This window comes from Rhinoraja longicauda, chromosome 12 (genome assembly GCF_053455715.1).
Source record: "Rhinoraja longicauda isolate Sanriku21f chromosome 12, sRhiLon1.1, whole genome shotgun sequence".
Lineage (NCBI taxonomy): Eukaryota > Metazoa > Chordata > Chondrichthyes > Rajiformes > Arhynchobatidae > Rhinoraja > Rhinoraja longicauda.
Window position 1 is genome coordinate 28425273 of NC_135964.1, and position 22440 is coordinate 28447712.

Sequence of the window (22440 nt, forward strand, 5' to 3'; positions counted from 1 at the left end):
CTTCTTTCAGTTTTCCATCTTCTCTCAGATGGCGTAATCACTGTAACATTCTCCACGGAGAAGGTTGCTTCTGCATCTTACTCATCGCTAATGGTCAGCTGTCCTATAGATGATTGTGCTGTTTACCAAGACAATGGGCCACTTTTATCTCTGCAACTGCAAATAACATACTGAACCATGAGTAAATCATTTGAAATAAGATTACACCAGAATATTAATATTATAACATTTTGTTTAGGTTTACTTGCGATGAAAATATATGTAAAACTAAAAATAAAAGCACATTTTACATTAAAAACATTGTTCAAGCAAGGATCAGGCTAAATTACAGCCAACAGTGTAAACAGTAAGCAGCCTTTCAGTGCATATGAAGCATTTATTTTATTGGAAACAATGAGACACGGTTGGTATTTATACATACCTAGATTACATGTACCCTGAAACCAATTTCTGCCTTATGATTAAACTACTGACCCTAAGGGACAGGATCATATTAGTGCAATGATGCACTGATGTTAGTTTAATACAGTACAGATAGAATTCTCATTTGATAGGAAAACACATTTTAAAACTGCATGGGGCAAATTCAGACAACATCATTAATACATAGCTTGGCTTCACCCTGATAAGAAGCTCGTTCAAGCCAAACAAACTCTCATTTTCCTATCCCCACACTTGTGCAGTACAAAATTGTTTCTCAGCATGGTCTAGTAAGATTTCTGATTAGGAAATGTCCAAGTCAACTTTCACTGGAAGTTGATGTTTTATTGTTCCTCCACCTGTTTTATATAATTTCTATACTGCAAACACAATCTGCCTGAACATGCGAAATATAGTTTGTAAATATTCACTCGCCAAAAATCGCTATTAAGCCCTGAAACTAATTGAACTACATTATTATGCAGATCTGCTAATAGAAAGCAAAATTCTATGTCCCTCTAAATTTTAAGTTGTAAATTATCCGAGCTTCATAAATCTTGCTCCACAACAATGGAAATAGTAGGTTTAGTACATAGAATTCAGTGCACAGAAGACAATTCAAACATATTTGGTAATCATTTTTCTCACTACATGCTTGAGCTGATTTCAATGCAAGTCAAGTATAAATATAAATCTTGGAAGCTGCCAGTTATGAGTGGAATTTTGCATGTCAATAGCTACGTGCAAAGAAGTTATTGTAACTGAGTTAAATAAATAATAGCCTTAAATAAACAATATTCCATATAATCCCATTCATCTGGTTATAATTTGATCAGAAATATGTTCAGTTAAAACACAGTGATGAAACATAAAATAACATCATGAAGAAGCTCTTCATGCTGTTAACTGCTTTGCGGGCCACCTCTACTGGAGGAAACAGCCAGTATTTGGCAAGAAGTCTTGTACATAGGTGGCAACTGCTTTGGTCAGATAGGTCATGGTTCCATAGTTGCCACTTGGAGCACTGTCATAGAACAAATTGCAGACTCTTGTGGCTGTGTCCATCTCTAAAATGGAATCACCTGCTCCAAGGGATTTCTGGAATGGAAACAGAAGGATTGCAACTAATATTATAAAAAGCCAATTGGACACAGTTCCAACTCATGGGCTATATAATCGTATCTATTCAACATCCAAATAAATGTATTTAAAAGTATTATATCAGTTAGAGTCATAGAGTGATACAGTGTGGAAACAGGCCCTTCGGCCCAACTTGCCCACACCGGCCAACATGTCCCAGCTACACTAGTCCCACCTGCCTGCACTTGGTCCATATCCTTCCAAACCTGTCCTATCCATGTATCTGTCTGTCTTAAACGTTGGGATAGTCCCAGCCTCAACTACCTCATCTGGCAGCGTGTTCCATACGTCCACCACACTTTGTGTGAAAAAGTTACCCTTCAGATTCCTATTAAATCTTTTCCCCTTCACCTTGAATCTATGTCCTCTGGTCCTCGATTCCCCTATTCTGGGCAAGAGACTCTGTGCATCTACACGATCTATTCCTCTCATGATTTTGTACACCTCTATAAGATCACCCCTCATCCTCTTGTGCTCCAAGGAATAGAGACCCAGCCTACTCAACCTCTCCCTACAGCTCACACCCTCTAGTCCTAGCAACATCCTCGTAAAGCACAAGAAAAGGTGTTGAAAAGCTAACAAAGTTTGGTAAGGGATCGTGGCAATAGATTGAAGCAGCGGAGATTTTGAGAATCAGTTACAAAGCTCAAGGGACAATGACCTCAAAATAGCTTTAAATTGCAGGGTTTTATGGAAATTATTCCAATGTACAACTATGAGATACTGCTGACTTTCAAAGGAATTCATCATAAAAATTCTCATTGTGTGATAGAAGGTTTGTAATCTATATGTGAAAACGATTTTTATATATGCAATTTATTTGAAATCAGCTGCCACCAACTTTTTACCTGATCCTGCAAAAAGTATTCATTGGCCATGTGTACGATGTGGTCCACGCAGATGACTCCACCAACGGTTTGGACATCCAGTTCTGCCAGCACGGTTAAAACCAGGATCGTCTCCACCAGAAGCTGCCTGTACTCGGGCTGAGGAACACGGTTCAGAACAGACTCCACGTGGACGGCAAACTTGATCTCTTGGGGAGTCATCTTAAAATGAATCCAAATAAAGTGTTACATCCCACCACAGCTAGTGACCGGACATGAAATAAATGCTTCCTCTATTCTTCAAACAACTTTCTTTCCTCAAATACATGACAATTTTCAAAGAGAAAGGTTACACTTTCCTGAGAACAAAGCTAAAGAATGTTAATTAAATCCACCATAAAAAATGAACATTCCCAAAGTTCTCAATAAATCATAACATGCCATATAGACCATTTTTTGTGCTGTTGTGACAGATTCTAGCTGTGCCATTATTCATCTTTGGGACATGGATCAGGAACAGTCTAAGGTTCCACACAAAAAAGCTGGAGTAACTCAGTGGGACAGGCAACATCTCTGGAGAGAAGGAATGGGTGACGTTTCGGGTCAAGATCCTTCTTCAGACTGAAGGGCTGAGTGCTTAGTCTGGAGATGGGTCTCGACCCGAACGTTACCCATTCCTTCTTTCCAGAGATGCTGCCTGTCCCGCTGAGTTACTCCAGCATTTTGTGTCCATCAATAGCAGCATCCGCAGTCCTTCCTACACAGTCTAAGGTCCTAGCTGCGATAACTAATAGGCACTGAACATTGGCAGGTAAATGTCTTTGTCTGTATTATACAGCACAGTAACCCGGTTGGCTTAATTTGTAGGCCACCACATATATGAAAGAGGGGACAAATAGATTTATGGTCGGATGACTCTTTTCTGAAAATGGAATCATCAATTAATAGACTAGGAACACAGCCTTGATCCTACTAGGGCAGGTGCCACACCCACCTCTGCGGGGAAACAAAAGCATGGTGGCAATATGTTAGACCATTAGGCTCTTGAGTCATAGAGGCCCTTCGACCCAACTCGTCCATACTGACCAAGGTGCCCCATCTAAACTCATCCCATTTTCCCATCTTTGGCCCAAATCCCTCTAAACCTTTCCTATCCATGCACCTGTCAACCCACTTTTAAATGTTGTCATTCTACCTGCCTCAACTATCTCCTCTGACAGTTGATTCCATATATCCACCACCCTCTGTGTGAAAAGGTTGTCCTCAAGTTTATTCTAAATCTTTCCACTCAACCTAAACCTATATCCACCCGTTCTCGATTCCTCTAATCTGGGTAAAGAACACTGTGCCGTTACCCTATCTATTCCCCTCATGATTTTATACACCTCTATAAAGATCACCCCTCAGTCTCCTTTGCTCCAAGAAACAGTCCTAGCCTGCCCAGCCTCTCCCTCAGGTCCTCGAGAGCTGGCAACATCCTCATAAATCCTCTGCACTCTTTCAATCTGAAGAGCATACTTCCAACAGCAGGTTGACCGAAACTGAAACAATACTTAATTTTGCAGCCTCACCAACATCAGGAAAAGTCTTAAAAGTTACTTTAGAAATAGACAAGCAGAAATTAAACTGTCTTTGATTTAATCTATTTCCCTGCAGTAACCAGACTCTTTGGAACGTTGGAATGGTGTGTCTTACCTCTCTTGTGGTTGAAGAAGGAAGTACAAAGCCATCAATGGAAAGTCCATGGCACTAAATTCATAAGTAAGTCAAGGATTAAAATCAAATCTTTTGTCCTTTGCACATTTCAATATTTATGCTAAATTTTCAAAGGAGATAACGTGAAGAGGCATTTCTGAAGTTGCCATCTGTAAAAGTGTAGCAATGTGTGTACATGACACAGGTGATTGTCTCAGTCATGGAGTCTCTGCCTACCCTTTGTAAACATTACCCCAGATGTGGTCTACTGCTGCTCCTCTTTTCAAGAGGTACTATTGATTCCAGATCATAACCAGCTGCATTTGAAAATAAATTGTCTCCCAGTTAGAATTCTGACAACGGCTTTAAATCTGCATCCACAGGTTCCTATCACTTCTGCCAATGGAAATTATTTCTGCCTTACAGTATCAACCCTTCATAATCCTGAACGCCTTTTCCACTTAACATTATTCACTCTGAAAACAATGACAGCTTCTCAGGAACCGTGAATGTGATCCGAGTTGGCTGTGTAGATCCAGCTGGGCATGTCTTGGCAACATCGGTATCTGCACCTACATGGCATCCCGCAAAACACAACATCTTGCCATTAAGAGACACAGATGCTAGAAGCTGGAGCAAACGGAGAGCCAACAGCTCTCCTTTTATATTCTCACCAACATGACATCCAGCAGAACATTACACCCTCAACAATATAACAACGTAAAATACTTCAGAGTTGGCCAGTGAGAAACAAATGAGAATACATCAAGAGAAACAAAACAAAGCATTCTGCCAATGTTCACGTTCAACCAACTGGTAACAAAGAAAAGGACCATGAGTCTGCGTTGGGCCTCTAGAGCCTGCTTCACCAGTTGTCCAGGTCGCGGCTGATCTCCTACCTCAATACCATCTTCCTGCACGTGCCAAGTCTTTGGGTATTTTTAAAGCGGAGATTGACAGGTTCTTGATGAGTACGGGTGTCAGGAGTTATGGGGCGAAGGCTGGAGAATGGGATTAGGAGGGAGACATAGATCAACCATGATTGAATGGCAGAGTAGATTTGATGGGCCGAATGGTCTACTTCTGCTCCTATCATTTATGAGCATGCCTCCGCCTTTTTGTACAGGCTAAATACCCTCTAACCTTCCAGATGAAGGATCATGACTTAAATTATCAGTTGTCTATTTCTCGCCATAGATGCTGCTTGAACAGTTGAGTTCCTCCAGCAGGTATTTTGTTGCTCCAGATTTCCCAGCATCAACATTCTCCTGTATCCTCTCTCATTACATAGTACTACCCTTCACAGGCTTGCTATCCTCTCTCATTACATAGTACTACCCTTCACAGGCTTGCTATCCTCTCTCATTACATAGTACTACCCTTCACAGGCTTGCTATCCTCTCTCATTACATAGTACTACCCTTCACAGGCTTGCTGCTCTTACAGGTTGGCCTTTAGTAACTTGTGTGCAACTTATCCGGTCTCTTTGAACATCAACACTACCCAATCACTCACCGTTGAACAAACACTCTGCTTCTCTGTTACATTCACCAGTGAATAACCACACATTTATTCCACCCTCCATGTTCTCCCCCTCTCACTGAGCTTGTCCAGATCTCCCTGAAGGCTCGTTACACCCTCCCCCATAGGTTTAGGTTTATTATTGTCACTTGTACCGAAGTACAGTGAAAACCATTGTTTTGTATGTTATCCAATCAAATTAGAAAATACTATACATCAACATGAACAAGTCAAAACTCAAGTACATATGCATGAAATCAGCGTATTTTTGCTCTTTGTGGGAATTTATGACATGCCAATTATCTGCTACATTTCCCCACATGACAGCCAATGAAATATTTAGGCACCTTGTGGATGTGAAAGACAGTTTTCTCTTTGTGCAACCTTGCTTCCACATTTACCTTCGCCACCAAAACCCACCTTCTGTAGAAGTTTCCAGACTTTTTGGTAGAAGCCCATGGGCACTCGGTTAATGGCTCCATCAAGACGTCGTCTGCGCAACCACTGACCCTGGCGGTCATCCCAATTCAAGGTGGCGCTGAAGGAGCCGGCTGGAGATGAGCTGGTGGTGGGAGATGACGGGCTGCTGCAATGCTGAAACAAGGAAAACAGTACAGGCTGCAGAGAAGATACCACTGTCCAAGTGGAAGAGCAAGGAGACACCATTCTGAACATATGTGTTTCCTGGATTGCTACAATGGTATACGATAGGGTCGGACTTTCACAGTGAACGGTCGGTGTGCAGAACAAAGGAACCTAGGGGTGCAAGTACTTAGTTCCTGAAAGTGGTATCACAGGTGGACAAGGTGCTAAACAAGGCTTTTGGAACACTGGCCTTCATCAGTCAGGCACTGAGTATAGAAATTGGGAAGTGGTGTTCCAGTTGTACCAAGTCAGTGGTAAAGCTAAATTTGGGAGTACCGTGTTCATTTTTGGCCATGGTGCTATGGGAAAGATTCCATTAAGCTGGAAAGAATGTAGTAAATATTTACAGGGAGGAGGGCACGACCACAAGGACTTAACTACAGGGAGAGTTTGGATAGGCGAGGACTTTATTCCTTGAAGCATAGGAGATTCTTACAGAGGTGTATAAAATCATTAGGGGAATAGAAACATAGAAAATAGGTGCAGGAGTAGGCCATTCGGCCCTTCGAGCCTGCACCACCATTCAATATGATCATGGCTGATCATCCAACTCAGTATCCCGTACCTGCCTTCTCTCCATACCCCCTGATCCCTTTAGCCACAAGGGCCACATCTACGCCAGTCTTTTTCCAGGGTCAAGGAATTAAGAACTGGAGGGCATGGTTTTAAAATGAGTGTGAGTAGATTAAATAGGACCTAAGGAGTAACTTAATGATTGGTTATGGAGATACAATCTCCTGGAACACATTAAACCAGGGTAACTCCAACCTGGTCACAGCCTCAATGTGAGTGATCCATGTCTCCATGCCACATCAGCCAGTTCCTCAGAACACTCTCAAACAAGGAGATGATTTAGAAAAGTTAATGAAAATGTATTTTATAATAAAGAAGGTGCAGGGTAAAAATAATGAAACACTGGGTAAGATTGCCGACTCGAAAACAGCTGAGCGCGAGTACAAGATTTCAATTGTTGAACATTTAAGCATTAATGCATTTGTCAACTTACCATCATGTTACCTACAAATTAGATGAGTTTTACATAAGACAGCCCATTTAAAGCTTCAGCTCAATTGGAAGAATTTAAACCATGAATAGGTTAGAGACTGTTTTTGTCTGTGTTGTATGTTGGTAATACCAGGGCTATATGACATGATCATCAGGCCAGATTGCAGGAACGGAGGGAGATAAACTGAGCCAAAATCACAGATGGATCATACATCTCCTCCCTTTTCAACAATTTGAAGGGATTGCTCTCCTGGCTCCATAGTCCCCCACTTCCATCCCTACTATCCACTCCACCTTAATGCTATTTCCCATGCAGCAACAGATTTTTAGCCAGAGGGTGGTGAATGTGTGGAATTCAATGCCACAGACGACTGTGGAGGACGTCTTTGGGTATTTTTAAAGCGGATGTTGACGGGTTCTTAATTAGTACGGTGTCAAAGGTTATGGGGAGAAGGCAGGAGAATGGGGTTGGGAGGGAAAGATAGATCAGCTGTGATTGAATGGTGGCGTAGACTCCATGGGTCGGATGGCCCAATTCTGCTCCTATTACTTATGGACTTCTCTTCCCACAATCCAGAGGTCCACATACTGTAGTCCCTCTGTGTGAGGCAGCGATTCACTGTCACTTCTTCCAAATCAGTGCACTGCATTTGGTGCTCATAACGTGGTCTCTTCTCATTGCAGGAACCAAATCCACATCGTACAGCACTTGTCTTCAATCCACAGGGAGGACTTTGATTCCCTGTTCCACTCTGACCTCTCTGTCTGTGGCCTCCTGAACTGTTACAATAAAATCCAATGCAAGCTTGACAACAACACCTCATCTCCTCTCTGGGCATGTTGCAACCTTCTGGACTTAATATTGAAGTCTCCTACCTGAAGTAACTTTCTGCCAATCAGCCTCTGAACTTAGCTCAGTTTTTCTCTCTATTATCACAGCGAGCCCTTTTGGTCATGACCCATAGCCCTGCTATTAGCAACACGTTACTCAGATAAAGCAACATAATGTGCTTCTAACTGCCACATTAACCCAATTGGTCTCCACCTTTAAGAGATATTTCCTTTGTTCTATCCATCCCCTCCACTTTCTTTGCTGCTGAAAACATGCATTTTCATATCCTGAGTCAGGATTAGGATCCCTCTTTTCTAATCCTGACAAAGGATCTCAGACCTGGAACTTTAATTCTGTTTCTCCCTCCACAGATGCTGCCTGACTTGCTGAGCGTTTCCACCGTTTTCAGGTTTTATTACTGGCACTTGCAGTTTTTTTGATATTCATGTACCTGTCTCATCTCACTCTTTAGCTTATTGATGCCCGTCCTCTCTGTTTTTGTTGCCCCTGTGTGGCCAACTTCATGGATGGAAATGGCCGGACTGATGCCTGTGGAATCGACCGGTCGGACTTGAAAACAGAAAATATTGTGAACTATTAGATTGATGTATGATGAAAATATTGTCGGCAAACAATGATCTCATACAATTACATAGATCCTCAAACATAATAAAACATCCTAAGGCACTGCTGACTCTCTAACAAGATATGAGGAGAAGACCAAATGTTTGGCCAAAGAGATAGAGATGAAGAAAAAAAACTGCAGGAGGAACTCAGCAATTCAGCAGGTTGGACAACATCTGTAGAAATTGAGAAATGGTCGACATTTCATGTTGAGACCCTACATCAGGACTGGCCGGAGGAATCTGAGGAGGAAAGGTGTTAATTCTACCGAGCGTGGTTCTGAGCTCTGGGCCGTTCCATCTGAACCCATGGCCCACATACTGGGCGATGGAAAATAGAGGTGCATATAGTGGTGAGAAGTGGGGGATTCAGAGTTTGGGAGGGTGGGGTTGGTGACAAAGGGGAAAGGTAGGGTGGGGGGAAAAGCTATCTGATAACATTAAAATTCTATATACTGGTTACGAAATTACCCAATGGGGAGAAAATAAATACAAATGTTCGTTGTGTGTGTGCACACATTCTGAATCACTTTACTTTATCTTTTGAAGAGAACTTTGCAGCAATATTTAAAAACCAGATGTCCAAGAGAAGAACTAGTTCTGTGGACAATTCCTTAACTTGTAAACATGCCCTTGATTAGATATGAACGGAAAGTGTTCCATTCACAACTGCTGTGCAGTGGAGATTTTAGATTTTGATCAGAGTTTGCTGTAAGCATTTAACCACATACAGATTGGGCCAACCAAATTGGTAACAACACTGAGGAGGAGGATTTCCTGGAGTGTATACGATATGATAATCTACATATAGATTGGGCTAACCAAATTGGTAACAATGCTGAGGAGGAGGATTTTCTGGAGTGTATGGTTTTCTACGCCAATATGTTAGAGGAACCAACTAGAAGGCAGGCCATCCTAGACTGGGTATTATGTAATGAGGAAGGATTAGTTAGAAATCTTGTTGTGCAAAGCCCCTTGGGCAACAGTGACCATAATATGGTGGAATTCTGCATTAAGATGGAGAGTGACACGGTTAATTCGGAGTCTAGGGTCCTGAACTTAAAGAACGGAGACTTTGATGGTATGAGATTGGAATTGGCTAGGATGGACTGGCAAATGATACTTAAAGGGTTGATGGTGGAGGTGCAATGGCAAAGATTTAAAGACCGCAGGGATAAACTCCAAAAATTGTTCATTCCTGTCTGGCGTAAAAATAAATTGGGCATGGCGGCTCAATCGTGGCTAACGAGGGAAATTAGGGATAGTGTTAAATCCAAGGAAGAGGCATATAAATTAGCCAAAGCAGCAAACCAGAGGATTGGGGGAAATTTAGAATTCAACAGAGGAGGACAAAGAAGTTAATTAAGAGCGGGAAAATAGAGCATGAAAGAAAGCTTGCGGGGAATATAAAAACTGACTGTAAAAGCTTTGATAGATATGTGAAGAGGAAAAGATTAGTGCAGACAAATGTAGGTCCCTCACAGTCGAATTTATAATGCGAAACAAGGAAATGGCGGACCAGTTAAACAAGTACTTTGGTTCTGTCTTCACTAAGGAAGACACAATCAATCTCTCAGAAATACCAGGGGACCGAGGATCTAGTGGGAGGGAGCAACTGAAGGGAATCAACATTAGTCAGGAAATTGTGTTAGGTAAGCTGTTAGGACTGAAGGCAGATAAATCCCCAGGCCTGATAGTCTGCATCCCAGAGTACTCAAGGACGTGGCCCTAGAAATCGTGGATGCATTGGTGATCATTTTCCAATGTTCTATCGACTCTGGATCAGTTCCTGTGGACTGGAGAGTAGCTAATGTAATCCCACTTTTTAAGAAAGGAGGGAGAGAGAAAACGGAGAATTATAGACCAATTAGCTTTACATCAGTAGTGGAGAAAATGCTTGAGTCAATTATTAAAGATGTTATATTAGCGCATTTGGAAAGCAGTGACAGGATTAGTCAAAGTCGGCATGGATTTATGAAGGGGAAATCATGCTTGACTAATCTTCTGGAATTTTTTGAGGATGTAACAAGTAGAATGGATAAGGGAGAGCCAGTGGATGTGGTGTATCTGGACTTTCAAAAAGCTTTTGACAAGGTCCCACTCAAGTGATTAGTGTGCAAAATTAGAGCACACGGTATTGGGGATAGGGTATTGACGGATAGAGAAATGGTTAGCAGACAGGAAGCAAAGAGTAGGAATTAACGGGTCCTTTTCAGAATGGCAGGCAGTGACTAGTGGGGTGCCGCAAGGCTCAGTGCTGGGACCCAGCTATTTACAATATATATTAACGATTTAGACGAGGGAATTATAAGTAACATCTAGTTTGCGGATGACACAAAGGTGGGTGGCAGTGTGAGCTGCAAGGAGGAAGCTATGAGGCTGCAGGATGACTTGGATAAGTTGGGTGAGTGGGCAGGTGCATGGCAGATGCAGTATACTGTGGATAAATGTGAGGTTATCGACTTTGGTGGCAAGAACAGGAAGGCAGATTATTATCTGAATGGTGTCAGATTAGGAAAAGAGGAGGTGCAATGAGACCTGGGTGTCCTTGTACATCAGTCACTGAAAGTAAGCATGCAGGTACAGCAGGCAGTGAAGAAAGCATGTTGGCCTTCATAGCGAGAGGAAATGAGCATAGGAGCAAGGAGGTCCTACTGCAGTTGTACAGGGCCCTGGTGAGACCACACCTGGAATGTTGTGGCAGTTTTGGTGTCCTTATTTGAGGAAGGACATTCTTGCTATTGAGGGAGTGCAGCGTAGGTTCACCAGGTTAATTCCCAGGATGGCAGGACTGACATACGATGAAAGAATGGGTCAACTGGGCTTGTATTCACTGGAATTTAGATGAGAGGGGATCTTATAGAAACATGTAAAATTCATAAGGGTTTGAACAGGCTAGATGCAGGAAAAATGTTCCTGATGTCGGGGGAGTCCAGAACCAGGGGTCACAGTTTAAGAGTAAGGGGTAGATCATTTAGGACTGAGATGAGGAAAAACCTTTTCACCCAGAGTTGTGAATCTGTGGAATTCTCTGCCACAAGACGTCTCCAAAGACGTACAGGTATGTAGGTTAATTGGCTGGGTAAATGTAAAAATTGTCCCTAGTGGGTGTAGGATAGTGTTAATGTACGGGGATCACTGGGCGGCACGGACTTGGTGGGCCGAAAAGGCCTGTTTCCGGCTGTATATATATGATATGATATGATATAGAAGGCAGTGGAAGCCAATTCATTGGATGTTTTCAAAAGAGAATTAGGTTTAGCTCTTAGGGCTAATGGAATCAAGGGATTATGGGGAAAAAGCAGGAACAGGGTACTAATTTTGGATGATCAGCCATAATCATATTAAATGGCGGTGCTGGCTCAAATGGCCGAATGGCCTACTCCTGCACCTATTTTCTATGTTTCTAAACCATGGTAACCATGGGTATCAATAATTCTTGGCTTTTGATTCATAAATCCAATAATACATTTAATGACCTGGAAAGCAATCCCATCAAAACCACGACATTTGGGAATGTTTGGAGTGTACGGCATTCCTCAGGTTTCCTGACATGTCAAAGCCACAGGGCTCGAGCACAACTTTCTCATCATAAAACTTTCTGCTTTACAGTCACCAACACGAATAATTAAAACTCCTGTCTTCTTGACCAGTCCAATAACTTTGCAAATGTTATTTAAACTTTGACGTTGGCCATATCATCATATCATATGCTCAGACATTTAATACTGATCTTCACATGCCTGTGCACCAGGGTATCAAATGGTGGCCCAGTGAGGCAACTGGAAGAGACATGGCCCTGGAATAGTGAGAGTAACTGGAGAATTGAGACTCGTTTTGGTGTTAAAGGGTTCTAATCCTTACTCAATTACTGCCTGGAAACGGTGAACCTTGTCAGCCCGTGAGTAGGTTTTCCTTCATGTAGTCTGTCTGCCTTCTTCCACCAACCGACCCTGATACTGATGACTGCCAGAACCCAAACCAACCCGTATGCACAAACCATTAACCATGCCCTTACAAACACACCGACTCCCCATAAACAGAGTGCGTTCCTGCTAACTCTCCCACTGATGCTGAAACCCTTCTCCCCCAACCAACCCACCCCCATTTCCAATACCCTTCTGTGAGCTGGAGTTTATTTTAATTCCTCCATAAGACATGCATGACAGGAAGGTTGTGGTGGCTTTGAAGAGGGTGCAGAAGAGGTTCACTAGAATGCTTCCTGGATTAGAGGGTATTAGCTATAAAGAGAACTTTGACAAACTTACATTGTTTTCCCTGGAGTATCAGAGGGGACACCTGACAGAAGCAGATACAATTATGAGAGGCATTGATAGGGTAGACAGTCAGAACCTTTAGTCCCAGGGTGGAAATGTCATATACTGGAGGGCATAGCTTTGAGGTGAAGGAGGAAAGGTTTTCCTTTTAAACATAGTGGTAGGTGCCTGGAAAATGCTGCCATGGGAGATGGTGGAAGCAGACACAATAGAAACATTTAAGAGGCATTTAGACTGACACATGAACTTGTAGGGAATCAAAGGGTACAGATCATGTGTAAGCAGATAGGCAAAAAACAAAGTGCTGGAGGAACTCAGTGGGTCAGGCAGCATCTGTGGAGGAATGGATGTTGAATATTTCAGGTCGGGAGTCTCCTTCAGACTGAGTGGAGTTGGGGGAAGAGAGCTGGAATAAAAAAGTGCCGGTAGGGCAAAGCCTGGCATGTGCTAGGTTGTGGATTAGTTTAGATTGGGATCATGGTCACGCAAGCATGGTGGGTTGAATGATGCGATGTGCTGTTCTATGTAATAACAGGACTAGGGAGCTGGGACTCAACCAGCATGGGATCAGGTGCAGTGTAAATTATTCTCTCCAGCTAATGTGGACTTTCCAGCCCAATATTTTGCATTGTCTCCTAATGGTGTCATTTTAAATTTCAAAATAGGAGTTTACTTTTGCATCATAGATATTGTTTCCTTTTTACAATATTTGCGCGGGGTCTTCTGCTCATATTAACGAAGACGAGTACATACAAATGCTTCCTCTGAAAACTAAGAAAGTTCAGCACATCTCCAATGACTCTTACCAATTTCTACAGATGTAGTGTGAAAAGCAACCTGCCAGGATGAATCGTAGCTTTTCCATCAGGCAGAAGATACATAGGCTTGAAAGCATGTACGACCTGATTCAGGAACAGCTTTCCCCCCCCCCCCCCCCCGTTATCAGACTACTGAATGGTCCTCTTATCAGCTGGGGAGTAGTCTCAATCTTCCCATCAACTACATTACGCATCTTGCACTTTTAAAAATCTGCACTTTCTCTGCATTACACTATAATGCTGTAACACTATATTTTGCAATATAGTATTTTTCTTTTTGCACCACCTGTGCATGGCTTAATTGTACTCATGTATAGTATGATTTGGTTTAACTGGATAGCATGCAAACAACAGCTTTCAAGATGGCACACATGACAATAACCAATAACAACACGATTTTGCATTTCAGAATTGCAGTTAAAGGACAGATCACTAGCTTGGAAGAAGCCCACTCTATACTCACTACCTACAGAAGCCCATCAACTCAGCTAGGCTGCACTCTCAGGCGAGTATTGATGAGGAATCCATAATATACCATGACTGTTTTGTGAGAGGTTGAGTGTTTGGATGAGAGGTTGCTGGTTTTGTGACTGGCACACAAAGGGTAAATGAAATACAAAGACTATCTTCCAAGCTTTCATCTTCACCAGGTCAGGGAAATTGAAAGATACCAACCAGGGAATCATGGGTAGTGAAACTGATTTTCTAGCAAATAATAAAACTCCTCCGACTTACAGTAATTTAAAAAGAAACACTTAATTTGTAACAATTTCATAAACATGGAGTTAACACTGACCACTTTTTTCTACGCCAAACTCTTTTCCGCTTAGAATGTGATGTAGAAGTTTCTTCATGTCAAAAGGGCACAGATTCATCAAACTCTCAGAAGCTTCTTCTCCTGTGAGGATAAACGAGAATGTCATTTGAAAATTCAGAAGATTTACATTTGGTGTTTCATCAGCTGTAGCATAAGCGAGACGCAAGCAGCTTATATCTGTCCATCTCCAATCCCGCCCTGACAACCCACGAGCTCGTCCTTCCCTTAGAGGTTCAGTGCCCACCGAAGATACTAGAGGAGCAAGATGAACCACTCCGTCAAAATCACCTATGCTGAAGTGTAGTACGCAAAGGAGCGTAACGTCCGCCATTTTAGTAAGCATAACCCGCCGTTCGCTATGCCTCTTGCAGTGTAATCAATGTTTTGGGGGAACAGTATGTGTCATGATACCATTAAAATGCAGAATATATCTCATCTATCAATTCACAGATTTTTGTTATTTTTCTTTTTAAATGTTTCTGCAAGTGTCTGCCTACTAAAATGGCACCATGACATACTACAGTTTTTAGGGTCAAGTGGTCTATCTTGCTCTGCTCTATTATCTTTGGCGCCCACTGCCTTCCCAAAACCTAAACCACACCGTATCCTTTCACCTTATAATTGTGACTGGCACCCATGCTGCCTTGCATACATAATGCCTTGCCCTTGGTGCCAAGTTCCCCTCCAGTGTTACTCCTCCTTCTCAACCACTGCAAATTTGCAGCACATCTGTGGTTACCCAGCCAAACTCCCTTCAGCATCTGAAAATGCTGGAAACACACAGCAGGTCAGACAACGTCTGTGAAAATGAAACTGTTAACATCTAAGATATTCCTACTCCTCCCACTTGTGCTCCTTCCAATGTCCCACATGTTGCTTCGGGACATCAGCACCACGTGTTGATATAACAGCACTCCCTTAATGTTTAATTCCAAGAACTGATAAAGGGTTATAGATATACTAATAACATAGATATATAGGTATGATACAGACATGGAGATGACATAGGGCACAACATGTTAACGTACCAGAGAACACCATTAGATGCAGCAAGGAATTACATTGACTAAAATGCTGTGGCTAAATATTGAAACAAACTGAGCTGCCAGAGTAAGTGATTGAGGAAGGTACAATTACAACGTTTTAAAGATATCTGGGCAGGTACATGGATAGAAAATATTCAGGGAGACAGACCAAACACAGGCAAATGGGAAGCGACTAGGTAGACAAGAATGAGTTGGTCCGAAGAGTCTGTTTAGCTCTATGAATGTGTGCTCTGAGAAGGACTAGGAGCTGAATGGCCTCCTACTATGTCAAAACTAAATAAATTAGACTTTTGGATAGGCATATAGATATGCAGGGAATGGAGGGATATGGATTACATCCAGGCAGATAAGGGTTGGTGGTAGCATCATGTTCAGCAAAGATATTGTGGGCTGAAGGCCCTGTTCCTGTACTGTATTGTTTTAAATATGTTTGTAAATATCACTGTCATGATTGCAATGGCAGCAGTTGTCTGCTTTGTGTCAGCACTAAACACTTTAAAATGACCCAGTGGACGGCACAAGATATTTCTAAAAATAGTCTTGCAACAATGACAGTTATATCGTTCTCAAATCATCAACATGTAGATTGTGTAAATATTTTTAAAAGTAGATAAGCAGCGGCAGACATTTAAGAAAGTATTCCATCATTCTTAACAAGGTGATGTTCTTTTGAGAAATAAAAGGACGATCCAGTCACAGCTCAAAGGTTCACCTCAAACTGAAATGAACACAATGGCTGCCAAACATTGGAGAGATTTGTGAAAGAACCAAGGGATGACTAAAAAAAGGAGTGATGTTCAAAGAGATATAAAAACAGGCAGTTTGATCTTTAACAGAAATATAAAAAGAATAGAAAAGGAACAGTAGAGATGAGACAACGGAATCAAAAAAGTAACATAAGGAATTATTTTTTGTCTACCTTCATGGTAGAAGGTACGAAAAGTAACTCAATAATGGTGGAATATTAGAGGAAAGTTGAAATTCTTTGGGGAGAAGACATCCAAACTACCTGACCTCCCACCCCATTATCCAACCACTTAACCTTTCACCTTGACCATCAACCGCCTGACCTTTCACACATACAGCCCAATCATCTAATCTCTACCACTTCAATTTCTAGATGGAGACGAGGATGAGGCTGTGAACCGGCAGAATTCTCTACGCCAGAGAGTGATGGAGCCTGTCATTGAGTACACAGATGTTTGGTGTATGGGGAGCACACAGTTCTGGGGAAGAGGGAGGAAGTGAAGGCCGAGCTTAGATCAGCCGATGTTGGTGAGGGTCACGAAGGTTTTGAGAGACACCACTACTTTTTGTGGAACAACATGACTTGCGGTGAAGCCTCTGATCCTCACACCATACAGGACAGGGAGAGTGAATGCAAGAGAAAGTAGAAAGAGAAAGAGAAAGAGCGGCATCTCTTTCTCCTCTTATTTGTCTGCCCACTCTCCTTTCATTAAAGATAACGAGGGAGTATGTGGATGCTATAATGCATGTATATATAGAGCACACATTGTACACGTTGAAACAAGGCATGAGAAATAGGAGCGGGAGCAGACCATCTTGCCCCGTCTGCCTAATCAGGCATTTGATAAGATCGTGGTGATCTCCCACCTCAGTGCCATTTTCCTGAACTATCCTCATTTCCCTTGACTGCCTGAAGATCCCAGAATCTATCGATATTTAAAATGAACTGTTACGGGGCCTCACGGACTCTCTGGCAGAGAGCTTCACCCTGGAAGAGGAGACTTTTCCTATTTCAGTCAAGCAGCCTATTGCTTAGTCAGAATCTGAGGCCTGGTTCCAGACTCTTCAACTGGGGGAAACAGCCTCCCTGCATCCACCATGTCAGTCCATGAAAGTGCATGGATTCTTTTAAATTCTAGCAGGGACAGACTGCTGTTGACCCTTGTCGAGACCACAATGTTATTTATCTGAACATCAAAGCTTTCCGAAGATGCGGGGTTAACTCAAACAGTAAAATGCTGAAAGGTACATTGGGTACCATTTGTATCATTGAACAGTTTATACTTTCGTACCTGAGCAACTGAGACTATAAGCAAGCTCTGTGGCCATCACCTGAATGATGAGCCCAATTCTCAGCCTGAGCATTTCTGCAAAGAGACAGGGTTGGGTCCTCACATACATCGCGAGGTAGACCATGATTTCCTAATGGAAATACAGAGAAGATGCAAGAGTGACAAAACGACAACGGTGGAATAACTCGGAACAACACCCTTCCAGAAAGGGACACCAATGGAGATTGTACCTGGGTCAGAACTGCCAAACTAATGTCTTGCCCACTTGCTTCATAAATAAGCTCTGCGAGTTCATCCGGTGGCAGAGGCCTGGGTAATGAATACAAACACATTCCAGTAACTTCAGGAGCACATGGAATAGATTTTGAACACTTGCGAACATCTTGTTTTGATCGCATACACACTTCATAACGAAACACTTCTGGAAATTGATATAGAAACTAAAAATGTAAAAACAAATAACAGAGGCTATAGTCATTGTTTGTGAATAGCTTCCACGTAGATGGGTTTGGTTAGCAAGCTTGCAGACAACACCAAAATTGGTGGAGTTGCGGACGGTGAGGAAGGTAGGATGTAGGAGGATATAAATCTGCCACGGAAACGGATGGAGAAAGGCAGATGGAGTTGAATCCGAGCAAGTGCGAGATAGAAATGTAGAGGAAAAAAAGAGGCGCATGCAAACAGACTGATCTGAAAGTCAAGGCATTCTGGACCCAGCCAGGGAACAGGTTTGTGGAGCACTGGATCATACACAATTTACAATGCAGTTAATCATTCAGCCCATTGTTTCTATGTCAGTCTACATAGAGTCTCCAACTTAACCCCAGCACAGGGCCTGTACCCCTGCAGCTCACCTGTCTTCACCCACACAAATCCAGATCCTATCCAAGCATGATGAGGCCTCTGCATGCACCACCCTTCAGACAGCGAGACCCAGAGTCCACCACCCTCTGGGTGAAAAATAAACCTTCCTCAACTCATTTTTAATCTTTCTACCAATTACTCTAAACATTGCACCCCTTGGATTTTGATCCCTATGCCAAAGGAAAAAGGTCTTCCCTTATTTAATTGGTCTCAGCACATAATTTTAGACACTCTTGTGAAGGAGGACACATTAAGACCTCTTTCAGTGTCCTCCTTCACAAAGATGACAACCTCAAGAGGACTGGGGCTAGGAACTGAATATTCAGGGGTACACAACGTATAGAAAAGACAGACAGGTGGACAGAGGGGGTGGGGTCGCTCTGTTGGTAAGGAATGATATTCACTCCCTTGCAAGGGGTGACATAGAATCAGGAGATGTAGAATCAGTATGGATAGAAATGAGGAATTGTAAGGGTAAAAAGACCCTAACGGGAGTTATCTACAGGCCTCCAAACAATAGCCTCGACATAGGGTGCAAGTTGAATCAAGAGCTAAAATTGGCATGTCGCAAATGTAATGCTACGGTGGTTATGGGAGATTTCAACATGCAGGTAGACTGGGAAAATCAGGTTGGTAATGGACCCCAGGAAAGGGAGTTTGTGGAGTGCCTCCGAGATGGATTCTTAGAACAGCTTGTACTGGAGCCTACCAGGGAGAAGGCAATTCTGGATTTAGTGTTGTGTAATGAACCTGATCTGATAAGGGGACTCGAGGTAAAAGCCATTAGGATGCAGTGATCACAATATGATAAGTTTTACTCTACAAATGGAGAGGGAGAAAGGAAAATCGGAAGTGTCAGTATTACAGTATAGCAAAGGGGTTTACAGAGGCATGAGGCAGGAGCTGGCCATATTTGACTGGAAGAAGGCCCTAGCAGGGAAGACGGTGGAACAGCAATGGCACGTATTCATGGGAATAATGCAGAAGTTGCAGGATCAATTTATCCCAAAGAGGAGGAAAGATTCTAAGGGGAGTAAGTGGCACCCGTGGCTGACAAGGGAAGTCAAGGACAGCATATAAATAAAAGAGAAGAAGTATAACATAACAAAGAAGAGTGGGAAGCCAGAGGATTGGGACTCTTTAAAAAAGCAACGGAAGATAACTAAAAAGGCAATACGGGGAGAAAAGATGAGGTATGAGGGTCAGCTAATAATATAAAGGAGTATAGTAATAGCTTTTTTAGGTATGTGAAGAGGAAAAAAATAGTCAAGGCAAATGTGGGTCCCTTGAAGACAGAAGCAGGGGAATTTATTATGGGGAACAAGGAAATGGCAGACGAGTTGAACCGGTACTTTGGATCTGTCTTCACTAAGGAAGATACAAACAATCTCCCAGATGTTCTAGTGGCCAGAGATCCTAGGGTGACGGAGGAACTGAAGGAAATTCACATTAGGCAGGAAATGGCGTTGGGTAGACTGATGGGACTGAAGGCTGACAAAATCCCCAGGGCCTGATGGTCTGCATCCCAGGGTACTTAAGGAGGTGGCTCTAGAAATTGTGGATGCATTGGTGATCATTTTCCAATGTTCTATAGATTCAGGATCAGTTCCTGTGGATTGGAGGGTAGCTAATGTTATCCCACTTTTTAAGAAAGGAGAGAGAAAACGGGAAATTATAGACCAGTTAGTCTGACTGTGGCAGGAGAAGTGGTGGGGAAAATGCTGGAGTCAATTATAAAAGCGGAGCATTTGGATAGCAGTAACAAGATCGTTCCGAGTCAGCATGGATTTACGAAGGGGAAATCATGCTTGACTAATCTTCTGGAATTTTTTGAGGATGTAACCAGGAAAATTGACAGGGGAGAGCCGGTGGATGTGTTGTACCTCGACTTTCAGAAAGCCTTCGACAAGGTCCCAAATAGGAGATTAGTGGGCAGAATTAGAACACATGGTACTGGGGGTAGGGTACTGAGATGGATAGAAAATTGGTTGACAGACAGAAAGCAAAGAGTGGGGATAAATGGGTCCCTTTCAGAATGGCAGGCAGTGACTAGTGGGGTACCGCAAGGCTCGGTGCTGGGACGGCAGCTATTTACAATATACATTAATGACTAGGATGAAGCGATTAAAAGTACCATTAGCAAATTTGCAGATGATACAAAGCTGAGTGGTAGTGTGAACTGTGAGGAAGATGCTATGAGGTTGCAGGGTGACTTGGACAGGTTGTGTGAGTGGGCGGATGCATGGCAGATGCAGTTTAATGTGGATAAGTGTGAGGTTATCCACTTTGGTGGTAAGAATAGGAAGGCAGATTATTATCTGAATGGTGTCAAGTTAGGAAAAGGGGACGTACAACGAGATCTGGGTGTCCTAGTGCATCAGTCACTGAAAGGAAGCATGCAGGTACAGCAGGCAGTGAAGAAAGCCAATGGAATGTTGGCCTTCATAACAAGAGGAGTTGAGTATAGGAGTTCTGCAGTCGTACAGGGCCCTAGTGAGACCGCATCTGGAGTACTGTGTGCAGTTTTGGTCTCCAAATTTGAGGAAGGATATTCTTGCTATTGAGGGCGTACAGCGCAGGTTTACTAGGTTAAATCCCGGAATGGCGGGACTGTCATAGGGGTTTAGAAGGATGAGAGGGGATCATATCGAAATATATAAGATTATTAAGGGGTTGGACACGTTATAGGCAGGAAACATGTTCCCAATGTTGGGGGAGTCCAGAACCAGGGGCCACAGTTTAAGAATAAGGGGTAGGCCATTTAGAACGGAGATGAGGAAAAACGTTTTCAGTCAGAGAGTTGTAAATCTGTGGAATTCTCTGCCTCAGAAGGCAGTGGAGGCCAATTCTCTAAATGCATTCAAGAGAGAGCTAGATAGAGCTCTTCAGGATAGCGGAGTCAGGGGGTATGGGGAGAAGGCAGGAACGGGGTAATGATTGAGAATGATCAGCCATGATCACATTGAATGGTGGTGCTGGCTCGAAGGGCCGAATGGCCTCCTCCTGCACCTATTGTCTGTTGTCTCAGTCCACCCAATCTTTTCTCATAGCCACAAATTTCCTGTACTGGTAGTTACTAATCAGAACATAGTGCAGGGGTGAGGGGGGGTGATGATGGGGAGGACGAGGACATCAGGCTAATTCCAGAGCTGGCTGTCCAAAAGAGTTCCCTACTTACAGCCCTCACAGCCCTGCAAATTTTCCTTTGAGTATTTATCCAATTCCCCATTGAAATTTGTTGTGGATTCTGACTGCATTCCCTTTTCAGGCATGGGTGCATTTTGCACAACATGCCTTTGGATCTCGGGCCCACATACCAGCGCATAGGAGGAGGTTGTTCAATGAAACTACCAAAAGCCATCAAATACTCACGTTATGATGATCCTCTCGCGTGGTTCTGGGGGAAGACCCACCGTCAGCTGCTTCTGATGCGACAGAAGGTCTGTGCAGGCCTACATCCAGAGCAGACAGTCAGCTTCAAGCCGCAAACCAAATAATGCTGCACTGCAAGTGCAGGAATTCATCCAATTCCAATCAAGTCTCAACACCAGCACTCCCTACTCAAAGTGCAAAACCCCAAAATGCTGGAGAATCTCAGCGGATCAGGTGGCATCTGCGGAGGCAGAGGAATGGTCAACGTTTTGAGTCGAGACCCTTTATCAGGACTGTGGATGTAGAGGGGAGATAGACAGTATAAAGTGGTGAGCAAGGAGCTCCTGACCCACTGAGTTCCTCCAACAATTTGCTTTTTGCTACAGATTCCAGCATCTGCTGTCTCTTGTATCTTCACTAAATCACAGAGTCCTGTAGAACCCTGTCCCACCAACTACATTCCAGGTGATTCTCAGCAACCATCTGCGAACTCAACTAC

The 22440-nt window shown here is 43.0% G+C and overlaps 1 protein-coding gene across 3 annotated transcripts in view; it reads right to left on the bottom strand.

Moving 5' to 3' along the window:
- Positions 1–212: 212 nt before the first annotated feature.
- Positions 213–22440, bottom strand: part of LOC144598840 (phosphorylase b kinase regulatory subunit alpha, liver isoform-like) — a 74373-nt gene continuing 52145 nt past the window's right edge. For all 3 annotated transcript variants that reach the window (XM_078409338.1, XM_078409335.1, XM_078409337.1), the window contains exons 24-32: positions 21942–22021; positions 17936–18014; positions 17706–17835; positions 14600–14701; positions 8537–8655; positions 6024–6197; positions 4083–4136; positions 2409–2609; positions 213–1518 (exon numbers count right to left, since the gene is read on the bottom strand). In XM_078409338.1, the coding sequence (XP_078265464.1) occupies positions 1345–1518; positions 2409–2609; positions 4083–4136; positions 6024–6197; positions 8537–8655; positions 14600–14701; positions 17706–17835; positions 17936–18014; positions 21942–22021 (1113 nt within the window). In that variant the 3' untranslated portion in view covers positions 213–1344. The remainder of the gene's footprint in view (positions 1519–2408; positions 2610–4082; positions 4137–6023; positions 6198–8536; positions 8656–14599; positions 14702–17705; positions 17836–17935; positions 18015–21941; positions 22022–22440) is intronic.